The following is a 17144-nucleotide window of genomic DNA, read 5'->3' as shown; positions in this document are numbered from 1 at the left end:
TCTATGCTCTCTATACGTATGACTGTACAGCCACCTATTCCAGCAACAAAATCATCAAGTTTGCTGATGACACTACGGTGGTAGGGCTCATTTCAGGAGGGGATGAGTCCGCCTATCGGGACGAGGTGGAGCGGCTCTGTGTTTGGTGTGGAGAGAACAATCTGGCTCTTAATACGGCTAAGACCAAGGAATTAGTGGTGGATTACAGGAAAAAAAAGGCGGACATTCAGCCCTTGCATATCAATGGGGAACGGGTGGAGAGGGTGGCGGAATTCAGGTTTTTGGGAGTAACTATCGATCAGGGCATGACTTGGAGCGCAAATACCACTGCTCTGGTGAAGAAGGCCCAGCAGAGAATTTATTTCCTCAGACTTTTAAAGAAGAACAATCTGAGTGAGAGACTGCTGGTGTCCTTCTACCGAGGCTCCATAGAGAGCATTCTTACATACTGTATTTGTGCTTGGTTCTCCAGTTGTACAGCTAGGGAGAGGAAGGTGCTCCAGAAGGTCATAACCACAGCACAAAGGATTATTGGTCAACCTCTCCCATCTTTGGAAGAATTGTACGGTTCCCGTTGTCTTAGGAAAGCAAACAACATCCTGCAGGATTCATCTCACCCGGGATACAGTCTGTTTGCACTACTGCCTTCTGGCAGGAGATATAGAAACATCAAGTCAAGGACAAATAGACTGAAAAACAGTTTTTACCCGAGAGCTGTGGCCCTTTTGAATGCTGTAACTCGATAGTGTGACCTGGGAGATTGATGGGTGTGGGTGTGGCTGGAATGTGGTTTGTTGGTTGTTGTTGTTGTTTTGCTTTTGTTGTTTTTAAGGGATGGCATCCAATTTCGTTGCACTTGTGCAATGTTGCACGTGTGTAATGACAATAAAGAATCTATCTATCTATCTATCTAACGCCTGTGGGGAGACTCATTTCCACCCCTGCCTTTGTACATGAATGAATACAAGATAAATTTCCACATGCATAATATTTGCACATCTTTTGCGTTTTTGGTAGGTATTTGTTGTTGGAAAAAGCCCCCAAAGAACTTGCTGAGCGGTCCCATATATTTAGCAGCTTCTTCTATAAGTGCCTGACCAGGACAGAGGCAAGCACTGAAGAAAACCCAAATCTTTCGTAAGTTATCTTTCAGTGTTTTCTGGTCTGCCTTGCAGTCACTTCCTTCTGGAAAAAGGTGTTTCCTAATACCTGGTGTGGGCCAGCTAATACTCTATAATGGATTTGCCTATTTTGCGTATTAAGGATCAATATGAACAATTTATATCCTCTTTTGCTGGATTTGGAGGGTCTGAAGAAAATGCTTCTTCTGGTTCTGACAGACGGAATTAACTGGTTTGTTATCCACACAGGATAGCACAAAGAAGACACGGAAGAGTAAAAAGATGGACTCGACATGTAAACATTTTTAGTAAAGACTACATTTTTGTGCCTGTGAATGAAGAGTAAGTTTGCTGCATTAATTGAAATCTAAGTCTTTTCTCAACTTGTAACTTCAGTTGCAGAACATTTAGCTTGTATTTATACTCTGCACACTCAAAGAGTTGCCTGTGTATATAGAAGCCTATATCTGTTTAGTTTCCAAACTGATAAGCACTCAGTTGCCCAAGTTTGCTATTAGGAGGAATTATAATGTTGCTTACAGATTTAAAATAGAAATGGTCTACGTACTTGGTGTATGTACAGTTGATATCTAGAGCTTGGGTAGGTGTTTCTAAAAGTGAGTATAAAGCCTGAAATTGTTTAATGTCTGCATGCATCCTTTATTGTAATTTAATTTTTAGTTAGGCACAATGCAGAAAGAGGGAAGCACTCTTTTGATTATATCGAGCATTGTTGTTCTCAGATCTTAATGGATATCACAGTGGGAAAAGGCAATCGTAGTTCCAATTTTCCCCCCCTCTTTCTTTTTTTAAAGTATCAGATACTGACTTTCTCTTCCTTTCCAGGTCTCATTGGTACATTGCAGTTATTTGCTTCCCTTGGCTGGAAAAAGTTGTATATGAGGATTGCCCAGATCAAGGTTCACCGCAGTCATGCGCCCAGCAATCTCCACGTCAGCCAGAAATTAAACATGGCACTATTAGAACAGAATCAGTTTTGGTCTTTAATGATACCAGGAGTGATAAAGAGCAGCAAGACTTAAATAGCAACCTACAGTCCAAAGGTAATGTTTTAAGAACATATGCTAGATGATGATATATGGTTTAGAAATACAATTGTATACAAACCTCTTGGACGAATGAATTTGCAGGTAAGCTAATTGGCTCCAGAGAACAATTTGTAGACTACTTACCCATGTAAGAATCAGTTTGTTGACTTAAGAGTACACCAGTGTTCTATGAATCGCTCACTGATAAAATTATCTCTGAATGTCAACACAAGGCGTACAGTCTCAGCATTTGCTCATCAATGCTGCAATAATAGAAGTAGCTCTGAAAAAAATGTTTCATTTTAACTGAGCGCTTGAGTTAATGCAGTGGAAGTGTTGGTAACCAGCTGGCAAAGATGAAATAATATTCTTTTACATATTATTCTGTCACTGAGAATTACCTTGCTGCAGAAGATTTCCTTCAGTTTATGACCAGGGCTTTTGCATGCCACACATTTTCAGTATAAACCCCCCTCCTCCAATGTCATTGTTATTTTAAACTATATTCTGTTGTCTTTGGCATATTAGATAATGTTCCGCAAGCAACTGTGTCCCCAGGATTGGATCACAAAGCTCTCAAAGTAAGTGACTTTGGCCATGTTTGGATGATCATATCTCAGCTTAACAAGCTGTGATGTAAATGAGCCTTTTGCTCACACCTGCAGCAATGTGACCAGTCAAAGCAGGAAGCTTACAGTGAACTGTGGTTTGGAAAGGCAGGATATACATTAATTAAACTGAACAAGAAGTGCTTTTGTTTAACTGCTAATATATTGGGTAAGGGTCATATTTGCTTATTTGGTCTTGCTTCTTCTGATCATAGTTTGTGAATGTGTTTTTCAGAGCTCCTCAAGCACTTCTAAAATGAAGAAAATTTGCAAAAGGTGGGCATTTACATTTGTAATAATACTACAATATGGGGCCATATTCACTTTTTCTACACATACTAATAATAGTCATTAGTTATCCTAGTGGTACAAATCTATTTTATTGAAATTTCTCCTGAAATTCTTAAAACAAGCATTGATCCTTTGTGTAATGGAAAATAAACATATTTTTTCTTTTGTATAGGCCATGTATCCTCATCTTAGATTCCCTAAAGGCAAGTTCTGTGCAGAATACAGTTCAGGTCTTGAGAGAGTGAGTAATGCTGTGTTTCATTTGATTCTGCTTTTTAACGGATAATTGTGTTTAAAGTGATATTGATCTAAGTCTGTTTTTATTGTATATACTGTGAGCAACCTGGTGCTCTTGTATTTTGAAGGAAGGATATGCTATTAAAACGGTATGTAATATAGAGTGTTGCTCTAATATTTTAGTATGTTCATTTCTATTTCTTATAGCCTTACTCTTATAGATCCCTGCAACCGAATCGATAAATGCTTGCATGTAATTTTGCTTTGTAAATCAAGACAAGAGACTGCATGTTTTGAACATTTTAAGTTGCACATTTCAACTGAAAGTTACATTGCCAATAAGCAGCAGTGGACAGCCAACACAATCTGCTCCAGAACCAACATTGAGTAGACCCAAAGACCTGGATAGCCCCCAGAATATCACATAATAAATAGTGTGCTAGCTTTCAAGTTCAATCAAGCCAGATGGAAAGGTGGGTGGGAAGCTCATGGAGTCTGATAACAAATAGGATCCATCTTAAGACTGTGGCCAGATGGAGACTCCATGGCTTCAACTTCAGTCAGGTTTTTCCTCTCTATGCCCCATACATAGCTCTGTTTGCCATCTAACCTAAAGAAGAGTTCTGGAGAACTCAATAGCTTGCATACTATTTTGTGATACTGTATTTAGTTAGACCTAATAAAGATACTAGGGACGCGGGTGGTGCTGTGGTCTAAACCACTGAGCCTTGGGCTTGCCGATCGGAAGGTTGGTGGTTCAAATCCCCGCGACGGGGTGAGCTCCCGTTGCTCGGTCCCTGCTCCTGCCAACCTAGCAGTTTGAAAGCATGTCAAAGTGCAAGTAGATAAATAGGTACCGCTCCGGTGGGAAGGTAAACGGCGTTTCCGTGCGCTACTCTGGTTCGCCAGAAGTGGCTTAGTCATGCTGGCCACATGACCCGGAAGCTGTATGCCGGCTCCCTCGGCCAATAAAGCGAGATGAGCGCCGCAACCCCAGAGTCGGTCACGACTGGACCTAATGGTCAGGGGTCTCTTTAAAGGTAAAGGTACCCCTGCCCGTACGGGCCAGTCTTGACAGACTCTAGGGTTGTGCGCTCATCTCACTCTATAGGCCGGGAGCCAGCGCTGTCCGAAGACACTTCCGGGTCACGTGGTCAGCGTGACGAAGCTACCCTGGCGAGGCAGAGCCGCACACGGAAACGCCGTTTACCTTCCCGCTAGTAAGCGGTCCCTATTTATCTACTTGCACCCGGGGGTGCTTTCGAACTGCTAGGTTGGCAGGCGCTGGGACCGAGCAACGGGAGCGCACCCCGCCGCGGGGATTCGAACCACCGACCATGCGATCGGCAAGTCCTAGGCGCTGAGGTTTTACCCACAGCGCCACCCGCGTCCCAATAAATAAAGATACCTAATAAAGATACTGCCCTAATATTAAAATCAGTGTGACAAATTAACGATGGTTAGCTTCCCACGTTGATGAGGATATAAATGCAGCTAACTTAGGTTACAACTTACCTGGAAGTAATCCCTGTTGGAACCTTTAGGGCTTACTTTAGCGTAGACATGTTTAGGATTGCAGTCTTAACCTGCATCCACCCACCATATCTTTCTCTGTTTTTATTTCAGATATCTAGAAGCAGAGTGTGAAGCAAAACGCACATTTCGGGTGTTTGACAAATCAACAATGGTGGATTTCTGTCCGAGAGTTCCCAAGCAGCATAACAATAGCGACTGTGGAGTATATTTACTCCAATACGTGGAAACTTTTTTCCAGGTGCAAAGCATTTCAGTGGTCCTTTGGGATGCCATTTTAAATTTTCTGGATAGAACTCTCAAATCCTTCCTTCCATAGGCAACTTGAGGAATGAGAAGGCCGATTTGATAGCTTCCAGTGCCTGCTTGGGGTGGGGGGGGTAGTATTTTCATTCTTAGCTATTTTTGTTACTGCTTCTGGATTTACTTTATGTTCAATATCTGGTGCAGAATGACCTATCTACTTGGTAGTAACTATTTATTCTGCTTGCAGGCAGATTTAACCTTTGATTAAATTTACAAACAACATAAGTTTATTCCTGTTTCAGGAATATGTGGGGGGGTTTGTGATTTCTTGTCTCTTTGCAGGGGACTCTGATTATTCTGAATCCCCTTCCTGGTCTGCAGTTCTGGCATTCTATGAGAAAACTCTGAGCGAGCAACCCTTTTCATTTATTCATCTTACTTTAAATACTTATCTGCATGGATATGGATATAGATTCCAAAAAGGTCCAAAGAGGCTTAAGAATAAAAAAAAATCAGTAATAGAAATTAACATATTTTAGTGTCATAACACTAAAACATCAACAAAATGAAATCAAGGAAATAATCGGCGCAGGCCTTTGCACCCAAGTTTTTATTAGCTTCATATTACAATAAGAGGACAAGGCTTGGGGAATCTTAAGAGGCAGAGCATAAACAGAACATTAAGTATCCATAATGTTTAGCAGTAGTTGGATGGATGTGGACACCTCACCCCATGATCTACCAATATGGGCTTGCGCTTGTTCTAGGCCAGGCATAGGCAAGCTCGGCCCTCCAGATGTTTTGGGACTACAACTCCCATCATCCCTAGCCAACAGGACCAGTGGTCAGGGATGATGGGGGTTGTAGTGTCAAAACATCTGGAGGGCCGAGTTTGCCTATGCCTGTTCTAGGCAGCTCCTGGAAGTGCAGTTCTATCCAGCATTGTGCAACAGTTCTCGGAAGAGCAACAATGCACAAACTCATTCCACGCACCCTTTCCCCCCCCCTCCAACTCATTGACAACGTATGTTTGTCTTAATTATAGTTTGTTTAATACGAAGTGAACAGTGGGATTTTTTGCCAGGAGAGCAGGATATTTTGTGTCTTTGTGCCTTTTTAAATTAATGTAACACTACTCTTTTCTCTCTCTTTTTTTAATCACCAGAATCCTATTGTTAACTTTGAACTTCCAATGCACCTGGAGCGGTGGTTCCCTCGCCAGATGGTGAGAAGCAAGCGGGAAGAAATTAGAGACTTAGTCTTGCAGCTTCACTTGCAGCAGCAGAGTGGCACCAAAAGCTAGCCTGAATTTCCTTCCGATTTTGCAAAAGAACTTTGTCCCAGACGTACTGGAAATCCGATCGGCAGCGTTTGTGCCTCCATTCTTGCAGAGAAGAAAAACTGCAGATAAAATTGTGTGCATTTTATATCCGAGTTGATCTGTAGGTCATTGTGAGAAAATGGAACTACAAAATAGCAATTATGTAACTTAAAGTAAATATTTGTGACATCGACCAATTTTATTTGGAATATAGAAGCAGCATAACTGGAATGTGCTGCAGAGATGGGAAAACATTTTAGCCCTAAAGGGTTCATTCCTAGTTTCCAGATACATCTGGAACTGTGTGAAACTACACGAAAGGGAGACATTAACAACCCATTTTAGGTAGGGATTCTTCCCTTGTGATGTCTTAAAGTCATAGTGTGTGCTCTTGCAGACATCTCTCCCATGTCAAAAATGGTGTTGTTGAACAGATGTTTATTCTGGTTGCTTTGAATAGGTCACAAATGCTACTGGTCTCAGTGTTGTTGTTTTTTTGGATTCTGACATACCTTGCTCTTTCTTAGAAGTTGACATGCCTAAAACCTTGCTCTGTTACATTTTTGGAATTCAAGAGTGGAATGTAAAACCATTCCTGAAATTTAGAAAGAGATGTTCGGGTTTTTTTCCTGTGTCTGACTTGATCACTTAAACCAGATTCAGAGCTGTAATCGTTCTCTGCTGTGCAGCAGTTAAACGAATGCTATGAATACTATGTATTTCACGATATAATAATATAAGGCCATATGGTCTTCGCTGTACTGGATACAGTTGTAGCTTACATCTGACAGGGCATCACCCTGGCAAGAGTTGTTTTAGTGTTTCAGTAATTGTATTTGTTTGTGGGGAGTGGGGAGAGCAATGTGATTGTTAATCACTTGAGCTAAAATCCTGTTTTCACTTAGGGTGAAGCCCATGTAGCATGAGCAGGCATTTGCTTGTGCAGAGGGGCTTCTCCCTCTTCTGCTTCTCCAGCCGCCCACTCTGGGACTCTGGGGCAGAATTTGTGGTATGTGGGTGGCAGGAACTGAAGGAGAAGAGAAACAGGAAGCCCCACTGCATTTCCATTGCACAATCAGGTGGGCACCATTGGTTGTCACCCTTACCTGCAAGTTAAGTCCCACAGAACACAATGGGACTTAGAACCAGGTAAGCATGCGCAGGGTTACGTTGTGAATAATGTAACCAAATTCTATGGAAGGGAAAACTGCTGGTTTTAAAACAGGCACTGACTCAGTTATTTCAGAGACATAATATACTTTGAAAAGCTGAATGCTTGTGATTCCCCCAAGTACCTATACTTGTAGGAAGAGCTAATCATGCAAGAGGTTCAGCTGAAGTAAAAGTCATTTGTGTTACATTGTCAAATATTTAAATCTGGATTGATCATGTATTTGATAAGCTACAAGCACTGACTGAATAAATATAGCTCCTTTTTTCAGAAAGATGTGAGTTGGCTCACGGACATGCTTCTGCCATAATTCATAACAGAAGGAATAAGAGACCTGTTAGAGAAGGGGTTGTATATCATTACTGTGTTTGAAAATTGTGTTTCAAACAACAGCAACCCAGAACTCCCATATTATAAACTAGAACCACCACTAATGACTTGGGACAAACAAGACAAAGCCCGGAAACTTGAAGTGAAAATTCCTTTTAAGCACAGAAATACTTGTTTCTTTGCATTGACTACTGAAATTGTAATGGCTATCAAGTACAAATACTTTTGAAGACTCACGTCGCATACCCTTTTTCCTGCATGAGATAAAGGGGGGGGGGGGAGAGACTACATACACTGCCAGTTGTGAACATGGTAAGATTGTGTATTTCGCTATGATTCCAGATATTTTGAAACAAAATTTCCAATACATGTAATCACAGCAAAATAGACATTTGATGTTGCCCTCAAATGTACATTTTCTGTATGCACATAGTAACTATCTTTTCCCCCCTTTTTTTAAAGTATGTGAGAAGTGTGGCACTGAGCCAAAATAAGTGTCACAGAAAAAAGAAAAAGTTGCTTAGAAGTTACTTTGCTAAGTATTTTCACTACAGCCAGTGGTACCTAGCAGGGACACTTGACACATATATTTCTTGGCCTATGGCTGTTTAATTGGATTTTCTGCTCACATTTCTGTTGAAAATACTCCCATGTCCTTTGCCATTCGAATGTGAATCGTCTTGGTGTAACTTTCATGGGGCTTACATGTTTCGTGTTCAGCCAGATCTTCATTCTTTCTCATATGAGCTCCACACTGTCTTTCTCTCATGTATTATTGACTTGCTTCATATCAATGAGAATACCAGAGGAAAGAAGAACCATCTGAGCCCTAGTATATATAGAGTACAAGGTGATAAAGCTTGCAGGGCTGTCTTCCCTCAGAATCTAAAGCATCTCAGTAAGAACCCAGCAGCAATAAATGCCTCCAAACTTATTTATTAATTTAGAATGGTCACATTGTTTATATTGAATGGCATATTGGAGTGGATGGGTGTTTAATTCTTATAAATTGTAATGTCTGTTTTAAGTTTATTCCATAAAATTACCTGCCTGTTTTGGATCTTGAGTTCATTTGTATGTTTTTTTTTTCAAATTAAAAGAAGCAGCAACTTTGTTAGAACATAATTGTTTGTTGCATTTTTTTTTACCCTTCCATTCGTTCAGGATCATATACCGGGTTCCCTACCTCTTATCTTCACAACAATCCTGTGAGGTAATAATTTGGCCAGCTTTACATGACTAAACTTTGGTGTCCCTGGCTGTCCAGTTGTTTGTCTCGTGAGACAATGGAAGAGTGTGCCTTCAGGGATGAAGGCAAGCTGTTGGAGAGTTACAGCGCCTGCTGTGGCTGTTGAGACCAGTACAAGAGAGGCATGCTATGTTACAGCTGGGGTAGATGAAGGCGTGCGGTTGTTCTGATGCATGTCTACCAAGACATTATACCATATTGGCCACATATCTTACATGCATACAGTTAAGGGTTTTTTTCAGTTTTAAGTTCCGTTTGCCCCATTTTCCACATCAGTATGCAAACTTTAAAGTTCTGCATGCAATTGTCTAGAATAGGGGTCTGCAACTTTTAAGACAAAAAGAGCCACTTGGACCCGTTTCCAAAGAAAAAAAACTGGGAGCCGCAAAACTCATCATTATAAAAATAACTTTTTTGTCACTTTTTTATTATTTCTTTGTTTGACCCCTCAGAATTACTCCTCCTCATAGAAATAAACGTTAAATTAACAAGTTACCTTTTTGTGTGTGTGTGTTCTTCACTCCCCTTCAAAACAGTGACCAGCGTACATGCTCCCTTTCAATGCAGTGACCAGCGTACATGCCCCTTACAATGTAGCGGGCGGGCGGGAAGGTGACATCGGGGCAGGGCGTGACTAACGCACGCACCGCCCCCATGCGACGTCACAGCCAGTACAGCGCCCGCCACAGTGGGGAGTGTCAGGGCGCACAATGCACCTCCTCCCCTCGCTACTATCCGCCCCGGAGCCGCAGCAAAGGTGTAAAAGAGCCACATGCGGCTCCGGAACCACGGGTTGCAGACCCCTGGTCTAGAAGGATTGTATGGACAGGCAGCAGCTCTCCAGAGTTTCAGGTGGGAATCTTTCCTAGCCTTACCTGGAAATGTCAGTGGATATGAACTGGGGATCTCTTCCATGCAAATCATGTCCCTTCCCCAAAATCATTCAGTGTCCTAAAGGCTACAAGCTGATGGTAAGAAGTGTACAGCCACTAGTTTAGGAGCCCTTGTGGAGAGTATATTAAATAGGTGTTTCCTGTGCAGAATATAGACTTTTATTTGCTATTCGGTTGTACAGTTGTTTTTGTTACAAGAAGAAGAAGGAAGAGTTTGGATTGGATATCCCGCTTTATCACTACCCTAAGGAGTCTCAAAGCAGCTAACATTCTCCTTTCCCTTCCTCCCCTACAACAAACACTCTGTGAGGTGAGTGGGGCTGAGAGACTTCAAAGAAGTGTGACTAGCCCAAGGTCACCCAGCAGCTGCATGTGGAGGAGCGGGGAAGCGAACCCTGTTCACCAGATTATGAGTCCACCGCTCTGAACCACTACACCACTCAGCCTCTGCCTTCATGGCTAACCAGTGCTAGAGAGCTGTGCCAATGCCTTTCCTGTAACAAAATGCAGAGGTTGGGCAATATAAAGGCTGGGATTTCTCTCCAACCTGTGATGTCTTTTGTGCTGGTAGTTCCAGGGTATGAGTTTGGTGGGAGTATTCTAGGTCAAGAATAGCCAACACAGTGCTTTCCTAATGTTGGACTATTGACTCCTATCATCTGTGACCACTGACAATTTTGGCTGAGGCTGATGGGAGCTGGGATTCCAACTCCATCTAAAATGCACCATGTTGGCTACTATTCTAGCTGGATTCAATGGGGCCCATAAGCATTACATTGTCTATCCCTGGTATTGTGCAATTTAGTATGCTGTGTATTCTGTGTTCTAGTTAGTTTTCATTTCCAGTATAGGCAGCAACCATTTTAGGCACATCCGATTGATATGCAGGCCCTTTGGGACCCGGAAGAGGGCACAACAGAAGTGGGGCAGGCCATGCTTATATGTGCTCTGCTGACCCATGGAACCCCCCGCCAAATAGTTGCCGCTTGTATGCACAGTATGTGCATGTATAAAATACATGTTTTTGTTTAGTGCGATTATGCAAAACGGAAAGGATGAGAATCACTGTTTCTACTGCCTAGTACAGCAACAATAATTTTATTATTTATATGTTGCCCATCTGACTGGGTTTCCCCAGCCACTCTGGGCGGCTCCCAACAAAATCATAAAAACTCAACAAAACCTCAAACATTAAAAACTACCCAGTACAGGGCTGCCTTCAGATGTCTTCTAAGTCATATAGTTGTTTATCTGTTTGACACCTGATGGGAGGGTGTATTCTTTTTGCCCTGTCTCCTCAAAACGGGTAGGGGTGGAGAAATTGCCAGGAAGAACAATAGACAGGACCTTGCATCAGCATACCTGAGGGTTGTCACATGGCTAAAATGGATCAGTTGTGGTCTCTTATGACAATAGCAAAAGCACCCTCGAAAGAGAATCTCCAAGCAATGACCATGATGCTAACATAAGTTATTGTTTGGACAGCAAGCTGCTGCTGCTTTTCTTTTAAGACAGTCAATGAAAATTGTTCTTAATTAAGTGTGAAAGGTACTGTCCTTGTGTGGACTGCCAGTTAACGACATGACAAGCTCTGGTAAATCTGGCTTAGCTGGCCAGCTTAAAACTGAAAAATTATCTCTCTGGTCTATTGGCTAACATCAAGGAGCTTCTTCTTCGCCGCCTCTTGTGATTCCCAAAATGAAAATGGAATAATTTCTTTTAACAAAACAATTGTAGACATTTGGGACTCACTTTTGTTGCAGAAATCAATCCTTTTTTTAATCCAAGACAATTACCAGTGACACCAGACCTTCTCTAAGAACAGACTGTTACTGGATGGTTAACACGTTCAGGTCAGCTAGCACTGCTAAAAAGGAACTTGGTTCTTTTCCCTTTGCCTTTAAAAAAAAAATTCCAAAAGAAATATGTGTGACTTTTATTGGAAGATCTACTTAGGAGTCTGGATATTCATATTGATTGAAGGGGAATTTCAAGCATTTGCAGGTAAGAAAATACTCCTGTTTTCTGCCATCCTCTGAACTGTCTTTGAATCTTATGTTTACCAAAAAAAAATATTTTAGAGTGATAGAAAATAGGGTTACATGTATACAGAGTCAGACCACTGAAATATATACGTGCTGAGGTAAGTGAAAAACTGAGTATCTGTTTTGCATTAATGTTAATGTAGCAACTTTTGTTGCAATAGGGCTTCACTCTACAATTAATAATGTTTCCCATCTCCCATACCATCTGCCTATAGATTTTCACCCAATAGGCTGCTATATAGTCTTTTAAGTAGTTACAGTTAGCTGTTCAGTTTGATATCACATAACACTTTTATGTGGTAGTCTATATTGGCTGTAGTTGCTGTCTTTCATTTACTGGACTGTTTAACTGTTTAGATATCTCCCCCTATCTAATTTTCCAAGTTAAAATGATTATTCCTGCACTTGTAGAAGCAAGTCATTTGAGGTGCATCACATGAACGAAAAAATGTGATTGGTTCCCAAATACAAAATTTAATACAACATGACTTGAACACATCAGCCGTCCACTCGATAATAGCTCCTTTATGAAATTAGATACATAAATTGTGGCAGGTTTAATGTGTTTTTGTCTTCTACTAGTTGCAGGATGTTGTAAACAGGTTTAAAATAAATTGCTGCAAGCCCTGTAACATGGAGTAATTCTGTCTTACAATGTGTGAGATGTGACACTTGATCACTGGTCTTCAACTGTTGGGTTGGGACCCACTTCAGAGTCACAGCCTGATCTAAGATGGGTCACAGCAGCTGTGCTACCGACTTACCAATATATAGTAAAGAAAAAAGGAAATGGCCCATCAAATGCATGTTTGTATTAAAGTTGGGTCCTCCTGGGTCTGCAAAAGTTGAAGACTACTACACTAGTCCATGTCTCTGTGAGAAAGGACTTGGCAGAACATGATGTATCTACACCTAAGCAATGATATAATGTCTTTGCAATAGGGTAAAGCAGTTGCATTTATGTCTTCCAGGTCCTTGTGCAAGCAGAAATCCTTGTTTTCCTTAGCATTCACTCATGTTTTCCTTGTTTTCCTTAGCATTCACTCATTACAACCAATATAACCTTAAAATAGATTTGGGGGACATGTAGAAAACAAACTTAGTGAAGATAGCCTCCTTTGAAATATAGACCATTATTTGGTGTTGTCCATTATATTGGTGTGCTAAGCGAAAACAATAATGAACAAGTTAGATTTCTTTAGCTAGGCTTACACTGAAGATTTACTTTTTATTTGCAACCACCTTAGAGTGACATAGTAAGAACAAGAGAATAATGGTGCATGTTGGATAGTTATTAAAATATAGCACCAAACAGGCAGGGCAGGAGCCAGAACCTTCTGTCTCTATTAGCACCTATGTTACCTGAATGAATACAGAAATAAGCATACACAAAACAAATTAGTTTGGTTAAATGTTATGGAACGGATCCATACAAAGTTAATTGAACTTAGGTCCATTTAAATTATTGGGGCTTAATCTGAGTCAGGATTGATTTGTGCCATTAACTTCAATGGGACTTTAGTTAAACTTATTGAGGATGATGTCCAATGTTCATCATACTCAGAGTAGACCCATTAATCTCAATGGGTCTGCTCTTGAGTACGATTAACAACTTTAGTCTAGATCCATCTCTGCATCTATTTATTTAACTGAAACTCAGCGGTATTGTGAAATATATGTGCAGCTACTTAAAGAGATTTGTTTGTGATGTAATTTTGCAGAAGAAACCTATTCAGCTACAGAGGACATAGAAGCCAAGGAGCCTACATCAGATCTTCCACCAAATGGCTGGCGATCAGTTAGAAGCTTTCCCCAGTTTCCAGATTCTAAGCATCTTCTTGATTTCAGGGAATCTGAGAAATTCAGCAGACGCTTGTTGCGAAGAAAGAGATCAATTTTCTTTCCTACTGGAGTTAAAGTGTGTCCAGATGAGTCTATTGAGCAGGCTATTGCTAACCATCTGAAATACTTCAAACTCAGAGGTAAGTGAGTGTTGTAAGGCTGAGACCAACTTTCTTGCAAATCAGTGCATTTAGTAGGGAGGCGAACCCTAGATGTCTGGTGAATAACTGATCAAAAAACTGAATTAAAAGTTTCAAGAAGTTTCTTGAGACTTCTGATCAATTAGATAGATACATGTGCAAACCTATTTGTCTCCGAGAATTGTAAGCTTACTGAAAGAGGCCCATGCATGCTTATCAAGGAAATGATGTCATAAAATATGTAAAGATAGTGGGTTTAGACCCACCCCTGCAAGGAGAAGATGGAGATAGAAAAGATCGTAGATACAGACAGAAACTGTACAAGCATTGGAAATGTTCAGGCTAGGCTCAAAGTCTTTATGAGCATGTGGGTGTTTAAGGTTAACATGTTTGCTATGGCTAGAGATGTAACCAGTTTAGAGGTGGTTTGTGATAATAATGTTGCTGTAAAGTGTACAAAATATCAGGGTTCACTGTGAAAGGCCTTTGCAAGACTAAGTAAGCTGTATTTACGTGGCAAACGTCAGGCATGCAACAGAACTTTTGAAGTTCCCTTTGCTAAAATCAAACCCCTCATCATGCCGCCCAATATGTACAGTTCAGAGAAGTTTCAGAGGCAACCCATAATGCACTGCCAGCTGTTGAGAGGGTAAAATGCAATTGAGTACACATTGAAATATGAGAGCAGACCTCAACAAAGTTTATTTTAGCTCACATCTCAGTGACAATTGGTCTTCTGCGCCTGCCTGTGTGAAATTGGCCTTTGCTCTAAATATTTGTTCCCTGATAGCCTCACAGCTGGAACCAATTTGCAAATCTCCTGTCAGTCTCCCCACAGAAGCAGAGCACTGGACAACACACAGCAGGGGTACCATTTAGAGAGGAGCACAGAGCAGGGAAGGGAATCCCTTTGCCTTTGAATTTCAGGCCAAATAACATTACTTGTCAAGAGCCCCTATTTGCAGGGTTATTTCCCTCTAACATTTTGGATATCAAATTATGGACACTCCCATGTACTTACGATTAGCATGTTTAAGAAATGTGTTCTTTGCAAAATTCTGGTATGAAATGGCAAGCTCTAAACCTCCTGCCCTCAGACATTGGGATGTATTCATGAGATCCCATGCTTCTCTAGATTTCGCAATGCAGTTCTTGACACAAGAAGCATACAAAAATGTGCTTTAAAATTCATGTTAAAAATGCATATTTTGTGGGGAATGCATTCAAAATAGGTAGAGTAACATAAACAAAACCACAAGGGATCATTATGACTGTAGGAAAGTATATTGAACAAAGTTCCTCACTCAACATTGGGTTTTTAATCGAAGGAGGATTGTATAGTCTAGCATTTGAACTATGCACCTTTCACCTCCTATCAGTCCTCTTTCTCTGCCACTACTATTAGATAAGCTTAAGGATGCTGACAAGGTTTTCCTTTCTTGCGTAGAGGAATGCCTTGCTATGGGTGGGGAAGGTTAGAGGGAGGCTCCTCTAAGAGCCTTTCTCCATCAGGCCAAAAGCCCATTTAGTCCAGCATCTTGTTCTCACAGTGACCAATCGAGGTGCCTGTGGAAAGCCTGCAAGCAAGACCTGAGCAGAGCAGCATTCTCCTCACTTGTGAGTACCAGACAACTGGTACTGCATCTGATATTGGAGGTAGAATGTAGCCAATGTGGCTAGCAGCCTTTGACAACCGTATCCTCCATTAATTCGCCTAGTCCTCTTTTAAAGCCATCCTAGCTGGTGGCTGGCACTACCACTTTATGGGAGCAAATTCCATAGTTCTAGTTTTGCGCTGTATGATGCAGTGCTTTATTTTGTCTGCCTGAAATCTTACAGCATTCAGCTTCACTTGATGCCCTCATATTCTAGAACTAAGAAGGAGGAAAAACTGTTTGTGCACTCCTCTTACCTTAACTTTTCATCTTAGGTGAATTATTCCATCCCCTTCTCCTTCTGCGTACAGTCTGTACCTTTAAAGTATCTCTCATTCTTTCCCTCAAAGAATTCCAGGCACTGTTGTCTACCCCTCACAGAGTTACAATTCCCAGCATTCTTTAACATCCACCCACACACGCAGTCAAGAGCTAGAGGATTCTTATGTGCTGCCAGAAAAGTTAATCTTATTGGTTTAAAATTTCTAATTTAAGCAACCCACCCCCTTAAAGCTGGCAATTGTAGAGGCATCCCACATTATTTTTTTCCCTCTTGAGTAACCAACAATTGCACATTTGTCTGTGCAGTTTTAAAAGAAGATAGTTTGCCTGAGTCAATATACTACTAGTTGCCGTACATGATTCAACCCTTAAGAAGTACAAATGGGATTATGGCTGGATTACATCTGAGCACTGCTCACTTACACAAATGACCAAGCAAGCTACGCCACCCCCCTTGTAAGCATCCCATACCTGTCATGTGCTGTCCCTCCAGTTAACCTAGCAAATCCCTTTCTATAGAATGAGACGTAATAGGCTAAATCACTCTTACTGCTGGGAAAGATAAATAGCTCTTGGAACAATAAAACCCATGCCAAACGAGCGCTTCCTGAAAAGAATCATGCCTCTTGTAAGAAACAAAATCTTGTGAGAATTTTTCAGTCATACAGTTTCAGAAAGAGAATGTAATAAAAGCATTTGGTAGAAACAACAATATTTATAACAGAAAACTATTCTCAAATAAGGTACTCATAGATGTAAAGATGAAAAGGAACAGGTCACAGAAGGGTTCAGGATCGATGAGAGGGAGTTGTATTATACATCCTTGGTGAGTGCCATGGGCACTGTCCAATAGGTGCTTGTGATTCTTGCAGAAACGTATTTCAAATAGTACTCCAATTTTTGATTGCCTTAATAGCTGGGGGGGGGGATCATATTTTCCTATTGACTATACTGAGGTTTGAGTAATGGGCAAAATGTAGTATCTGAAACAGAAGCTTGTCATGCCAATGAAAAACAACTTCACATTTCCCATGTGAAAGTCCTCATCTACTGTAGTAGATGTACAGTAGACTTTAGACTGTTTATTTCAGCCCAACAAAGTCAATTTATATAGCTTGTACCAACATGTTG

General features: G+C 41.0%; 2 protein-coding genes across 6 annotated transcripts in view; both read left to right on the top strand.

Annotated features, from left to right (window-relative positions):
- SENP7 (SUMO specific peptidase 7) overlaps positions 1 to 6512 on the top strand; it is a 40077-nt gene extending 33565 nt beyond the window's left edge. For 4 of the 5 annotated variants that reach the window (XM_053386215.1, XM_053386214.1, XM_053386216.1 and 1 more), the window contains 8 exons: positions 1018 to 1137; positions 1371 to 1463; positions 1968 to 2185; positions 2699 to 2751; positions 3014 to 3054; positions 3242 to 3310; positions 4933 to 5080; positions 6251 to 6512. In XM_053386215.1, coding sequence (XP_053242190.1) covers positions 1018 to 1137; positions 1371 to 1463; positions 1968 to 2185; positions 2699 to 2751; positions 3014 to 3054; positions 3242 to 3310; positions 4933 to 5080; positions 6251 to 6388 — 880 coding nt within the window. In that variant the 3' untranslated portion in view covers positions 6389 to 6512. Of the gene's footprint in view, positions 1 to 1017; positions 1138 to 1370; positions 1464 to 1967; positions 2186 to 2698; positions 2752 to 3013; positions 3055 to 3241; positions 3311 to 4932; positions 5081 to 6250 lie in introns of those variants that run through there. The other variant, XM_053386217.1, reaches the window with a different exon arrangement.
- A 5118-nt stretch (positions 6513 to 11630) lies between these two features.
- Positions 11631 to 17144, top strand: part of IMPG2 (interphotoreceptor matrix proteoglycan 2) — a 55143-nt gene continuing 49629 nt past the window's right edge. The window contains exons 1-2 of the mRNA XM_053385235.1: positions 11631 to 11643; positions 13816 to 14076. Coding sequence (XP_053241210.1) covers positions 11631 to 11643; positions 13816 to 14076 — 274 coding nt within the window. The remainder of the gene's footprint in view (positions 11644 to 13815; positions 14077 to 17144) is intronic.

The sequence above is a fragment of the Podarcis raffonei genome, chromosome 4 (genome assembly GCF_027172205.1).
Source record: "Podarcis raffonei isolate rPodRaf1 chromosome 4, rPodRaf1.pri, whole genome shotgun sequence".
In the NCBI taxonomy this organism is placed as follows: domain Eukaryota; kingdom Metazoa; phylum Chordata; class Lepidosauria; order Squamata; family Lacertidae; genus Podarcis; species Podarcis raffonei.
The sequence above is the reverse complement of the archived record's forward strand: the minus strand, read 5'-3'. Positions and strand labels throughout refer to the sequence as shown.